This window comes from Colias eurytheme, chromosome 8 (genome assembly GCF_061535395.1).
Source record: "Colias eurytheme isolate Ceu_HAF_F1 chromosome 8, ilColEury1 Martin Lab GWU primary, whole genome shotgun sequence".
NCBI lineage: Eukaryota > Metazoa > Arthropoda > Insecta > Lepidoptera > Pieridae > Colias > Colias eurytheme.
The window spans coordinates 5,740,795-5,755,273 of NC_142987.1; the positions used below are offsets into that span (position 1 = coordinate 5,740,795).

At 32.0% G+C, this 14,479-nt stretch overlaps 3 protein-coding genes across 4 annotated transcripts; 2 read left to right on the plus strand and 1 right to left on the minus strand.

Moving 5' to 3' along the window:
* Nucleotides 1-865: 865 nt before the first annotated feature.
* Nucleotides 866-2,067, plus strand: LOC149906518 (uncharacterized). Its single transcript, XM_090104671.1, has 4 exons — nt 866-1,102; nt 1,185-1,430; nt 1,634-1,803; nt 1,885-2,067. The coding sequence occupies exons 1-4, from the start codon at nt 1,001-1,003 to the stop codon at nt 2,033-2,035; spliced, it is 669 nt and encodes a 222-aa protein (XP_089960797.1). The 5' UTR covers nt 866-1,000; the 3' UTR covers nt 2,036-2,067.
* An 834-nt stretch (nt 2,068-2,901) lies between these two features.
* On the plus strand, nt 2,902-12,406 carry oys (lysophospholipid acyltransferase 6). Of its 2 annotated transcripts, XM_090104635.1 has the most exons (10): nt 2,902-3,337; nt 3,760-3,899; nt 4,241-4,318; nt 5,895-5,986; nt 6,354-6,601; nt 6,744-6,876; nt 7,255-7,472; nt 8,302-8,502; nt 9,830-9,981; nt 10,205-12,406. In XM_090104635.1, exons 1-10 carry the CDS (start codon nt 3,254-3,256, stop codon nt 10,380-10,382), a joined length of 1,524 nt encoding a protein of 507 aa, XP_089960761.1. In that variant the 5' UTR covers nt 2,902-3,253; the 3' UTR covers nt 10,383-12,406. The 2 variants fall into 2 exon arrangements, with proteins under 2 accessions (XP_089960761.1, XP_089960762.1); XM_090104636.1 differs by lacking the exon at nt 3,760-3,899.
* Nucleotides 12,190-14,016, minus strand: LOC149906520 (uncharacterized). Its single transcript, XM_090104637.1, has 3 exons — nt 13,552-14,016; nt 13,138-13,353; nt 12,190-12,773 (listed from the first exon to the last, which is right to left on the minus strand). Exons 1-3 carry the CDS (start codon nt 13,835-13,837, stop codon nt 12,619-12,621), a joined length of 657 nt encoding a protein of 218 aa, XP_089960763.1. The 5' UTR covers nt 13,838-14,016; the 3' UTR covers nt 12,190-12,618.
* Nucleotides 14,017-14,479: the final 463 nt, after the last annotated feature.

The window sequence follows — 14,479 nt, forward strand, 5'->3', positions numbered from 1 at the left end:
GAGGGCACCACGAACAAAATCTGTGCGACCAGCGCGGCGGCGCGGGCGCGGGCCGGCTAGGAGTCATACACTTTGTAGATATTCTGCCCTTGATTACTTATAAATTAAAACCAATCAATGTAACAAAAAATATTGAGTTTGAGACGATTGACTCTAACTCGTGTTAAAAATAGAGTAGTAGCGATGCCCTCTCTAGTACGTAGTACGTATGTAACTCAATGTATAGATTATGGAATATTCATCATAGATGGAAACTTTCATCTAAGTTAGTAGAATACTAGTACAAACGGAAGCACGGCTTATGTAGCTGCTACACGTGCGCATCTTGACGACATTATTTCACAACAATTCCCTACACTCGCAAGAACTGGAGTGTAAACACCTCCGCGATAAGTTGCAATTCGTGAGCTTCTCGCATGACATTTAATCTTAGCATTTAATGCAGCAATAAATAAATTGCAGGATATGTAAACGATATTGCAAGCTCATGCAAGACTTCCGCGAGTTTACTTGCAGGTGGAAACACGGTCTTTGGTTAGTACCGATGCAGATGAACGAAAAATTTAAAAAGTATTTATAAAGCATTTAGCTGTAATCCGCAGTTTTGTCCGCATTGATCCGCTTCTAATTTCTAATTAATAATCATTTGCTCTTTCACACAAATACAACTGACATATAGAGGGTAACTTGGATAAACACATAGGATAGGTTTTATCCAGAAATCCCACGGGAACGAGAACTGGGCGGGTTTTTTTTTGAAAACGTGGGCGAAGCCGCGGCTGGAAAGCTAGTATACTATATTTTGTTATCTGCATTTGTCATTGTTGAACGAAATATTACCAATCTGTCCACCTGACAGTGACAAGATATTTGTCTCAAAAATACATTACGAGGTGAATTTGAAATAGGTATAGCGATTATTTTAGTACACAGAAAAGTGCAGAAAAGGAAACTTAAATTAAAATATCTCATAAATATAAAGTAGACGAACTATTTTAAAATGTCGATTGGATCAGTTTATGAAAAAGCTTACAAAGGGGACTTCAATCAAGTAAAAGTACAACTAGATGCAGATGCATCCTTAATAAGGACACCGGATTCTGTAAGTTTTCTTGACCAGCACGGTGTGTTTCAATTGTATGTATGCAAAGATTCTATAGATGTTTCTTCATGTTTGATTACAGAATAGTCGCCTTCTTATTCATTGGGCTGCTCTTGGAGGGAATGAAAATCTTGTAGATTATTTGCTGCAATGCGGTTCTCCCGTTGAACCACAAGATGACACCAACACAACTCCCTTAATATTGGCTGCTTCAGCTGGTAGATTTGAAGTAGTCAGGTTACTAGTAGGAAAAGGAGCAAATGTTAACCACAAAACAAATCGTAATCAAACAGCTTTACATTATGCTTCTTCAAAAGGCCATAAAGAGGTAACAGTAGAATTAATATATATGGAAATTATAAATGATTGTTAAGATTTATTATTTATTGAAATTATTCTTACAAATTATTACAATAACTTAAGTAAGTCCCACAAAACTGCACATGCAGTTTGTCTGTGGGATTGTTTATTTTTAAGTTCATCAATAATATCTTTTAAGTTTATAACATATATTTAAATTCATATTCACAGGTTATCAAATTTCTTATTGAAGCAGATGCTAATGTCAATAGCATTGATGTGTTAGGTGCAACTCCACTACATAGAGCTGCAGCTCAAGGAAAAACAGATATAGTTGAAATTTTATTGAATTCTCCCCATATTAAGGTGAATTTATGTGACTCTACTGGCAATACACCACTGTAAGTATAGACTATGGAGGTATATTTTTTTTGCATTTACTCCCTCACTTATCTTACATAAAACCTTGATATTTTTTACAGGCATTTGGCATGTGAAGAAGAAAGAGAAGGTGTGGCAACTATGCTGGTGAAAGCTGGTGCTCAAATAGATTTAAAAAATAAGGAAGAAAAGACTCCCCTAGATTTGACCTCCTCTAAGTTAAAACAAGCATTACTAAGATTAATTGAATGATATTTTTTTATTTAAATATATGATTAAGACAAGTTGTATTTATTCTTATATTATTTATGTAATTTATATAGAAATATAGTTGCCTGTACAAAATTTTGCATGATTGATATTGGAAGATTTTAATAATATACTGGGAAATATATTTTCATTTACATTCTTACTTTAATCATTAAATCAACTTTCAACATTGGTAATAGACCCTTACATTTTAAATCTTGCTATACATCGCGTGTAAAATAATGACCGTTGGCTTTGAGTGTAGAAGATCATTGGATCGATTACCACTCACTACCGGCAGGGGCCGCATAACGCATTATGTATAATTACTGTATAGTGTACCTATAACCATGGCTTGTTATTGCGTTAATAATACAGTTGACAGTATGTATCTGTATAATATTGTGTATATAATTAATAATATGAATTTGCCAGTCAGTTCAATTCATGCCGTAAACTGTCTGGAAATAACAGGTCATAATGCGGCCCCAGCAAGTTCATGAGCCATCATACACACGGTTGCCTAGTGTAATTTTAAGAACTTATTTTTTAAGTTACCCACACGTATTTAAATTAAATATTTATACCTAAAAATAGCTAAGGCACCTTATAATAATTAAGAGGTGAAATAAATAAAACATATTATGTTACCTACATATTCCTAGCCTTAGATTCCCACAGTGTGCCCACAGAGCATTAGATTGATAGATCCCTAGCATATTGTACAGGTCAGAGGTACAGGTACATCACAGATCTAGTACATCTGTGAGGTACATTCTAAAAAACAGAAAATGTCAAAGTCACTTATTATGACAGTGGCATAAAGTGATATGTCACTGTCATCATAATATACAGTGTCCATGTCGAAGTTGTTATTTATTTTTGACTTAACAATTGACACAGTTTGCGACAATAAACCTCATCAATGATCAAATAACAATCATTTGATTGAGTGCTGTTCAGTGTGCGTAGCCGTAACATACGTAACTTCGACGAATATAAGAAGCGGTTTAATGCCGATACGAATAAAGCTATAGTTTTAGAGTATAAAACTTGTTATACTGGTTAAGCATATATTACTGTGTATCAATAAAGCGCGGTGAAAGTGCAACTGGTGCCTGGTGACTATATATTATCTTCATTTTTGAAAGATCATAAATTGGAGGCGCATTATAACATACTTTAAATATATGTATATGTGCTGCTGTTAAAATTATAACGATGTCTTCCTCTTACTATGACTCTTACGACGGCAGTAAAATATTTTCATTCTTATCCAATAGAATAGGTCTTCCAATTGATCTAGTAAGTATCAGTTCATTTATAGCAGTTATATAAATCAAAGACATCATTTCAATTCATACTGCTAGTGTGTGATTTTTATTTTGTTATATATGACTGATGTAAATAAAAACATTAGGCATGGCAATTAAGTAATAAGATATTATATGCATGTTAAATTGAATTAATTATCATCATCTATTCCATTAATTTTATTAAAGCTATTGCTTTAGAGGAAATATTTAACTGAATATATAATTACACACAATACAGCATCGTAACAATAATGTTATAATACTTCATTTTAAATATATTGTAACTTTTGCCATATTTTTAAGTACTAGTTTAGAGAATTCTGTGAAAACAAACAAATTATTTTCTTTTAGTTCAATACTTTTCACCTTAGCACTGTATTTTTGTTTATTCATCTATTTTCCTTTTGCTAGGTTAATTTTTTGATATCACAAATAGCTGCACTATGCCTGGCAAGACTATTTCGGAAACCATTGAGACTTGCTTCACCAGAATTCCGTCATATGGTGTGCCTTTTTATAGGTTTGCTTATGGGATATTTCTGCTTTGGAAAGTAAGTTATGCTTCATTATTTTATGCTTCTATTATTTCATTTGTTGCAGGCGAATTATGTAGATTCATGTTTGTATAATTTTAAAACACATTTTAGATGCTGGCTAATAACTAAATTATTCACCTTTCATACATTTGGTGTATAATCTATATGTAATGTATCCCATATTTAACACTATAGTATTAATGATGAATTCTTATATTATTAATTGAATCATGTTTCAAACCCACAACAATTTTAAATATGTAAATTACAGTACATAGAGTAATATTGTGTACCTAACTTTGTCTTTGTAACTCAAATGACATAATGGACATACTAAACACATTTTTTATTTCCAGGCAAGCCATACATTTGTCTGTTCTTCCAATGTTAACATATGTATTGCTCAAAACTGTTCCACAACATTTAATGGGAAAGTAAGTGTTTTCAATAATGTAATGAAAATTTTGAGATATTATGAATACTACTAAAAAAAAATCTTTAACTTTACTTGGATAATAATTGTTTGATATACTTAAGTACTAATATTTCAAATATAATATAATATATTTGAAATATTAGTACATATAAAAATTCATTTTAAATATAATAAAAATTGTTAGCTTTGTCTAATGAATTCACATCATTTTTGGTTTTTAATTTAATGATAATGCCAACTGTTTTGCTACTCAATTTAAATTGCAAAACACATTTTTTACATTAAATCAGTAAATCTAGTTAATTATTATTCATAAACAAAATAGTGTGAAGATTCTATTATGCCCTTTTCAATTTCCATCATAACTATAATGACAAACAAGAATTGTGATTGGTATAATATAATAATAAATATTCCAGGACAATTTTCACACACGGCACGATTTGATCCCATACTAAATTTTCGCTTGTGTTATGGAAATCAGACGGCTGATAAACATACATTTATAATTTGAAATAAATACTTATATAGATAACTAGCTTCCGCCCACGACTTTGTACGTGCATCCCCGTTTTTCCCCGTTCCCGCAAGAATTTCGGGAAATCCTTTCTTAGCGAATGCCTACGTCCTAACATCTACCTGCATGCCAAATTTCAGCCCGATATGTCCAGTGGTTTGGGCTGTGCGTTGATAGATCACTATATAAGTCACCTTTGAGTTTGATATATTATATATATAGATTAACACCCATACACAGAGAAAATAAATATGTTCATCACACAAATATTTGCCGTGCCTGGGAATCAAACCCACGACCTCTGGCTTGGAAGGCAGAGTCACCAACCAAGCCATTAGCCAACAGGTCAGTCTTATACTACCTACTATATAAAAGATCTTAGACGTAAAACCTCTATTTTCGCGCCCATGATTACCTAATATAATAAGTACCTAATAGCTGTGCTAATAGTGCATTTATACATTCGTGTTCTCAAAACGCCTCGTCATTTAACGAAACATTCGTATAAAGGTGTCGTCGCGAACCACTGTTCACACATTCCTATTCTCTTTGATTAGGTACGTCTGAATATCGGCAGTTAACTACCTAACACGAATATGCGAATCTCAACGCGTATAGCGCAGTGAATACTCACGCGGGTTCGTTATTCGCTTCTCTATTTGAGCGATTGTGTAAATGCACCATCAAGAAATAGGAATTTAATACTTTAATTTTTGAGTTAGATCTCTTCTCGGTAACGTCCGTCTTTCATCCCATCAGGATATGAAAGTTATGGAATAGAAAAAAAAACACTATTACATAGCTAATGCGCAACTGCGCAGTTGGCTAGTCTGAATTGAAATTGACCCCGGGGGCTTAAAATCTGATCGAAAACTAATTGAACTGTAAATCAATCAACAGTCTTTTTAATACCAAAGAATATCTTTGTGAGGTAAATTTAAGCAATTTATTTTATTAAAGTATTATGAGCTCTTGCTCATCTTACATCATTTATAATTAAATTTCAATATTATAATATAGGTAATATATTCCTCATAATTAATTATATTTTTTACAGCGTTGTATTAGCTGCTTCCATGTTGTACCTATCGTGTATACACCTACATCGTCAAATTTATCACACCGCCGACTACTCACTTGACATAACAGGTATGTAACTTTTATACCTACTTACTTATCATCTGTAATTATTTTGATTTTACTTTAGAGAATTATTTTTATAATAAGACTTCAATTACATTTAACCTTAGTACAAAATGAATTAACAACGATAAATTCAAGCTGTTTAATGTATTATAGTTTGTAATTGTACGAGTACAAATATTTATTTCACAATAGGTACATATTTATTTATGCGGGTGCGTGTCTATAAAACACAGCAATAAATTGTACCAATCCTAATCTGCAAGGTTTTGTTTCATATTCTATTCCAGTCTTTATTCATCAACATAGAGCAATTTGTCAAGCTTTCTTCACTTGATAAATTTATGGAAGCTGTAAAAATTTCTCGTTTTAGGGCCTTTGATGGTGATAACGCAAAGGGTGACATCATTGGCTTACTCATTGCAAGATAGCATTATGTCTATGAAAGAAATAAACTCCAACACTACGGAACGTTCGAATAAAGATGAAAATAGAATTGACAAGATACCCTCGCCCCTCGAATATTTCGCATATACGTTAGCTTTTCAAACGCTCATGTGCGGACCCGTCGTGTTCTATCCTGATTATATCAGCTTTATTGAAGGCGCTCGTGTCGATGGGGTAATTATTACTTTTTATGAATATGCGTTAATGTGTTACGTGACTATAACGAAATAAAAAACGTTTTAAGTACTGTCCCTGATATAAATACTAATTGATAAAATTTAATATCTAGGTACCAAGATAATCATTAATTTTTTAGGCGCAAAAAGATAAAACAAGTGGATCTGAACCCTCACCCCGTCGCGCTGTTATGTACAAAGTGGCTGGTTCCGTAGCGGCTGCTCTTCTATACTTGTCTCTGGCACAGAAATACTCTATTAAGGTTTTGGAAGGTCTGTACAATGAAAGGATTATTTTTTTTGGTTTGCCAAATTCAAGAGAATTCCATCTTGCTAAAAGTAACATAGGTTTGCAAATCGTATTAATTAAAAATTCATATTAGATTGATAATGAGTGATAATCAATACTGTTCGGCTACGGTTCATCAAACTAGAGGATTTAAAAATACATATGTACCGTACTTATTTACGTTATTAACGGTACTTATTTTTGGTTTTTTGCCTATTAACATTTTTTTTGAAATTTTTCACTTCTCAAATTAATTCACAACAATTTGGTTGGAATGATTATCTGAATTGTTCTCTCCGAGAATTTAAAATGGTAACTTATATGTCAATTAAAAAAAAACAAAAATAAATCGTATTTTTTAGGTTTAGTCGATCCAACTTCGGAAGAAAGGACGTGGTCCGCGGTATATTTGCTATGGTACGCGTATCTCTCGACCCTGGTGGTCAGGTGCAAGTACTACCACGCTTGGCTTCTCTCCGAAGCTATTTGCAACAACTCTGGCATGGGTTTCAACGGTTACGATAACGACGGCACACCCAAATGGGACAAAATGTCGAATATTGACGTTTTTGGATTCGAGGTTTGTTATTTCCCAGAAAGTATGCGATGAATGTGCGTTATCACGGATAATGATTAATCACAAACAATAATGTAATATTTCTTCATAAATTATGAGACTTGATATTTTAATATTATACTTAGTCATATTTTTTGTCACTTCGTTCAAAATAAAATGTGATTATGGAACTAAGAACATTTTCATGATAATTTTTATAATATCAACATAAAAATTTAAAAATAATTTAAAACTGGTTTTAGTCATTGGACCATTTTATACCTGTTTGAAGTAATCATACATTCTTATTAATGGTCAATTTATTTAACAGAGCATGATTTTTTTAAGGTTGTTATAATTTATGGATGTTTTATCATAAAAAAATTGTATAACTTATGTACAAAACCTTTTTACAGCAATCTATTTTTTTTAATTCAATATACTTAATTTCTAAATTTACATATTTAAAGTAAAAGCTATTTTTAGAATTTACGAAAATAAAATTGAATTTGATATTTAAATATTTTGGTTTTATGGCATTCAAATGCTTTATAAATATTCGATCACGAGGTGAGATTCGAACTAGCGTCTTTACACCAACCAATCACTAACTCGCCAGAGCAATCGAATCTATTGTACTCTTTCATTTTTGACTATTATGGTAAAATGACTGGTAAAGACAAAAAAATGTTGTGTGGTTTTATGAAACCACGGTAAAAGTGAAACTTAGGCACAAAATTATCGTATTTGTACGATAATTATCGTACGGTTCGACCGTCACGCGACATGTGCTACACAGACCAAAAAGTTTGAGACGATGTAATAAAAGTTTCACTTTAAAAAAAACCGACAGTTCGCACAAAACTTCCGCACGGCGATCGCGAGCTGGAACAAGAACACGAACGCGTGGCTGCGCAGCGTCGCGTACGAGCGCGGCGGCGCGGCGTGGCGCACGGCCCGCGTGTACGCGCTCTCCGCCGTGTGGCACGGCTTCCACCCGGGCTACTACCTCACCTTCTTTGCGGGGGGACTCTTCACTGTCGCGGCTAAGAAGGTAAAGCTCAAGAAGCTTAACTTGTAACAAGAAAATATGACGTTGAATGACGCCTGTATGTTTTTTTATCCCTTTCACACCTAGGCAGTTATTTAGGTAGGTAGTTATTTTCTTGTTAGAGATTGTCTAATCTAAAAATGAACGCCCCTCCACTAAACTTAATTGTTTCAATGTGTGAGGACAAATAATTATTGAACCACTTTATATGTGTGCGCGCGGCGATTCTACTGCAAACTTTGACTCTCTCGCGCACTGATTTGTCAACAAATCGGGCGATCAGTTCAGGTGCCTAGCATTGTATGGCGGGGAGAGCGCGCTATGTACGGAATGACACGTCCGTTCTGTCGTGCATCGCGTCATTTATGCACTAGTTGGCCAACTGGTCCTGTCGTTCGGGCATGGACAGGACTGGAGGACTGAACGACCAATGAGGCAGATCAATTTGTGTGTATTGCGTCTATACACGTACTTTGAATGTGAGCGTAAACACAGTGGAGGGGCGTTCATTTTTAGATTAGACAATCTCTACAAGTTAATGTTCATACTGAAATCTCCAGTGTATTAGATATAAGCTTCTTGGTAAAGCTTGTTAATTGTGTGTGTGTGTGTGTGTGTGAGCTGCAACACCTAACCTTTGCGGGGGGACTCTTCACTGTCGCAGCTAAGAAGGTAAAGCTTGTTAATTGTGTGTGTGTGTGTGAGCTGCAACACCTAACCTTCTTTGCGGAGGGACTCTTCACTGTCGCGGCTAAGAAGGTAAAGCTTGTTAATTATTTGTGTGTGTGTGTGTGAGCTGCAACACAAACAGGAACGCGTGGCTGCGCAGCGTCGCGTACGAGCTGCTATCTCACCTTTGCAGAATGCAGGCAGTTCTTCACTGTCGCGGCTAAGAAGACATTCCTGTCTTCTTAGCATTACTTAACAATTATTTGTTGAACCCTGAGTGTCATAATTCCTTCCTTATTAATCGTAGGACTTGTATACTATACATAAGAGTAATTACTGAATATAAACTTCCTTTTTTTTAATTCTGTGTTGCTGGTTAGCACACTCTGCTGGTTGACGGCTCACACCCTATCTCACCTTCTTGGTTTTTTTTATAGGAGACTCGATACTTGTATGTATATTTTCTTTGGAAACTGTGTGCGATAAACTTTGATGTTTATCCCTGCGTCAACCGTACCAATAGATTATAGCGTCTTTATAGGTAGGTATAGGTATATAAAAAAAAATATTTTCTTAAGTTCATGTATCACACAATTTCAACAATATATAATAAGTTTTCTACACGGTTAACATATTGTAATCTTTATAAATCTTTGTACAGGTTCGTACATTTGCTCGCCCGTTGGTCTTGGACAGCCGCCCGAAAAAGATATTCTATGACTCGCTCTCGTTTTTAACGACACGAATTGCGATGACATATGCCACCGTGCCTTTTGTATTACTGCATCTATCGCCAAGCCTTGCGTTTTATGGGTAAGCACTAAATTATTATGTAAATTTAAAAAATCGACTCATCACAATTTATATTCCACTCACACACAAGAACACTCGTTCTTAACTATTACCTATCAAATTTTCTTCAGAAATTATTTTAAGGGTTCGTTTTCCTCTTGAATTGAATTGAATTTGACGAAAATTTTCGACAAATCTTGTAGATATTTGTAGTTCTCAAACATCTTTGTTTTTTCTCTTTCAGGCGTTTGTATTATTCGCTACACTTTATAGCTTTAGGCGCTCTATTATTGCCATCGAAATCCAGACATATCAACGTTGCACAAAACACGGACATATCAGCAGGTTCCTCCAAAATTATCAGAGAAACTAAAACAACTGAGAGCAACGGAGAAGCCAATGGTAAATTGAAAATGTCCTAAATGTGTGACCATAATATTGAAGATAATAAATATCTAGATTTTTATAAATGTATGGTTATAATTTTTATATGAGCCGAAACAATTACGGTTGGATGTTTTCTATCTATGAAAAAGCATTTACTATATGTATAACAACAGTATTCCACGCTCTAAATATATTTAAGTACATATTCCTATCATAAACCACGATGATTTTGTGTATTACCTAAATTCCTTTTTGCAATTCTAAAGACTCGAATAAAAAAAGTATGCTCTCTTGATATATCGAAAAAAAAGTGTATTAAAATAATGTAGCATTGCTGATCAAGCTCAAAGAAAGCCTTACTATATTTTTAGTTATATTTTATTATAGTATGTAATTATAAAATTACTTTTTAATTGATTTCTGCTAAAAATATTTCTCAGTATTATCAAATACGTAAAAATATAATATTTATAATATTCTTAAGTAAAAAAATTACAAAGGTGATAAACAAACTGTAACTTAGTACCTAAATTTTTGTTTATTTAAAGAACATAATAATTAATAATATGTATATTAGAGCAACTAACAAATATTCATTTATTGGTACAAGGCAATTTGACCAAAATTAAATTGCTTGTTTTCAATTTATATTTATTTTATATTTAGCTGACAAGTTCATGTACCTACTACCTAGCTGTTACTGTTTTTAAGTTATTAATGTTTTGTTTAATAATTTATAAAATTAACTTTATTTCAAGAATGATGTTATATCTATGCTTGATTTATTAGCCATAAATAACTTTAGCATTTAATGACTATTACAAGAGTTAATACTGATTATATAAAATGCAAGACACAAAATAAATTGATAGTTATTTTTGGAAACAATGCAGTTCACAGACACAAGTCATTCCAAACAGATAATAATAAATAAATTCAAGGATACATAATAAGGGACAAGATATAGCTATAATAATGAGGTTTACATTAAATATTTAAAACGATTCTTTATAAAAAAAGCGTGAACATCATTAATTATCGCTAACAACCAATACTTACGATTTACGACCCTCGGCCTCGTAATAAGTAAGCGTCTTTATCGTAAGCGTTAATTTATTAAGTCATATAAATATTTTCGTTTAATATTTAAGAAATATTCATTAAAATGAATAATATTTTAAATTTATTATTGAAGTGAAAACTTCTTTAGTGGCGTTGGGTATAAAATCTTAAACTCGCGTCAGGACTCAGGACACGTGACCATCGAAAAAGCGTAAGACGGATGGATATCAAACATGCTGAACGTTAATAATCAAGTTTTCATTTCTGCCGGCACTCCTGGAGTGCAACCCGTCTTTTTTATATAAATAATAAAAAATGTAATTTGAAAAATATACATGGGCACAATATTTTTGCTGTCTTCAACCTTTAATTCAAATTTGACCTTGAAATAAATTGAATTAATAAGAGCTATATTGTATAATTAATATAATATACATATATACACATGTAATATTTAAAACTTTATCATGAATTTATACTGAAAAATCAAGCAATATCTTCATTATATAGTTAAATAAATTATTTATTCATACATATGGGAACAAAATTTTCCTATTTTTCTGAACCGGGATTTAACAGAAACAAGAATCTTCAAGAGTCTCATAAGTTTGTATTTTTTTATTTATTTAGTTAAAGGATAGAAGAAGGTATTTACAAATACACCAATTTTGTTAGTTTTAATTAATTGTAAAAGTTTATTTAATTAAGATATACTTATGTTAAAGTAATGTAGGCAATGATTAATCAACACAATGTTACTTTGAATATAAAAGATAATTATATGACTATTTAAAATTTACAAAGGAGTATATTAAGATGTTATGTTTACCAAGTCACCAGAAATATGATTTTAATCAGTATTTGTTTTCGCCATTAAAAATATAATGTTATAAGTATGTATGTATAATTTTATACACAAAATATATCAAATTACCTCAAAACTGAATTACCTGAATGTAATGGTTGTTATAGTTTACAATAAATTTTTATTTTATTACATTGTTTTTTATTTTGTAATAGTCTTAATCTACCTTATTTTTATTATATATTTACATTGGAAATTTTATAAATCAAACATTTGATTTTTGCAAATTTGCTTTACTTATTAACATTTCTTATTACATATTTATAATTGGTAAATTATTGTCATTAAGAAGGTTTTAAACATTGAAGAAACAAATTTAAATAGTTACTTGAGCTTGGAAACAATTATTGTCTCTCATTCATTCTTATTAGTTTTTTGCTTTCTCTTATAGATTTGAATTCATCTCTTATGCAACACAAAATCCCAGGCACATCATTTTTCTCGTCTAGTATCAATTGTATATCCTTGAATATCTTTAGTTTTGGTGTCATTCCTTGTACTGTAAAAAGAAAGGCAAAAGATTAAAATTCTGCATAAATTACATCCATAAAAAGATCAAAATGTGAAATTGTTTCTGCATCTATATAAAGATGTACCAGGCAAGACTGTGACTCAGAGGTATATCGTCTCTTGGGCAACCTGAATCACCCATGTATGTAACATGATTTTTGTATTTAAATAAATTCTAATCATATTTATGAGAAGTAATAATACAATTTTATTGTAGAAAGGAAAAGACATTATACTTGAAAACATTCTAAAAGTTTAAAAATAACACTGCACTTATATTCCAAATTGTAACAATATCACATTTACTAAATAGTAAATAGGTTTTCATCAATTAAATAAATAAATTCACTTACATTGGTATTTTCCTATTTTTGGTTCTCTTAGTAGTCTAATCGAGTAATTTTCAACATCTTTTTTTGATTCAGTAAAAAATTGGATGAAAATAACTTGCTTTTCCATATCTTTGGATTCAATTGTGTAATACAGATTTAAAAACTTCTTATAATACTTTCTTGCCATCAAAAAGGCTTCATGGGTTTCTTTAATTTCTTTGGTTAACAGTTTTTGCTCTGAAATATACATTTTGAGATTATATTTTCTATAAATGGTACAAAATAATTTATATCTTGTGAGACAATACATAGGTTTAAGAAAAAAACCGAGAATAGATTTTGGTTAAATCCAATCATAGTCTACAACAGAGGCTATAACCGCTCATTCAATACAAGACGTCAATATTATTAATGCTATAAAATCTACTACTTTACCTTCTTTGAAATTCATATAGTGACTTTGTTTTTGAGTCAAATCCAATAACTTCAAGTCAATTTCTTGTTTTAAATTAATGTTACTTTCAACGAGATGCTGTAAGTATTCATCTGAACTACATGTTTTATTTTCGAGTATATTTGGTTTTTGCTTGTACAAATATTCGTCTAAAACGTTTGTTACTTGTTCTGATAATGTTGTTAAATTTTTTTCAAAGTTTACAGCTTTGTTTTCTAAATCTTTCACATTAATTAATCCGTCCCAAGTATCTTCGATACCACTCATGATTGAAATAATTTTATATAACACAACTTTTTATTAATTCAAGTATGCATTAATTTCACAAAATACAAATTATTTCTCAAATTTGATCACCAAGTTCAAACAACGCTCATAAAATTTGAAAAGCAAACGTTCCGTTCACAGATACTATATATCCGTTGCGTCTTGTCATTGTTATTTATTGGATACAGGGCTTTTGAGTTATATAAGGTATTCATTCACAATACGACATATTATAAGCATATCACTACGACACTACATAGTTTAAAACAAAGTCGTTTGACACTCGTCAATCCCTTAGAGTATATTATTATATACTGTAATTTATACTCTAAGGGCGTATTCAGAAAGAAAGCTTGAAACTTATAAGCGCTTATCGGCGCTTGTCATGTTCATATATTTTCCTGCGCGGGTTACCAGCACTGACAGGAAAATATATGAACATGACAAGCGCCGATAAGCGCTTATAAGTTTCAAGCTTTCTTTCTGAATACGCCCTAAGGTTGAGTGCCTCCAGGATTCGTCGAACCGTTGAGTGGCTAAGCATTATGCCGCATAATGCGCTCTAGTGCTGTAATTGGAAAACACGGAGTGACTAGCTGGTTAACGATGAAATTCGATGATCTATTTATAGAGTTCTGTGAT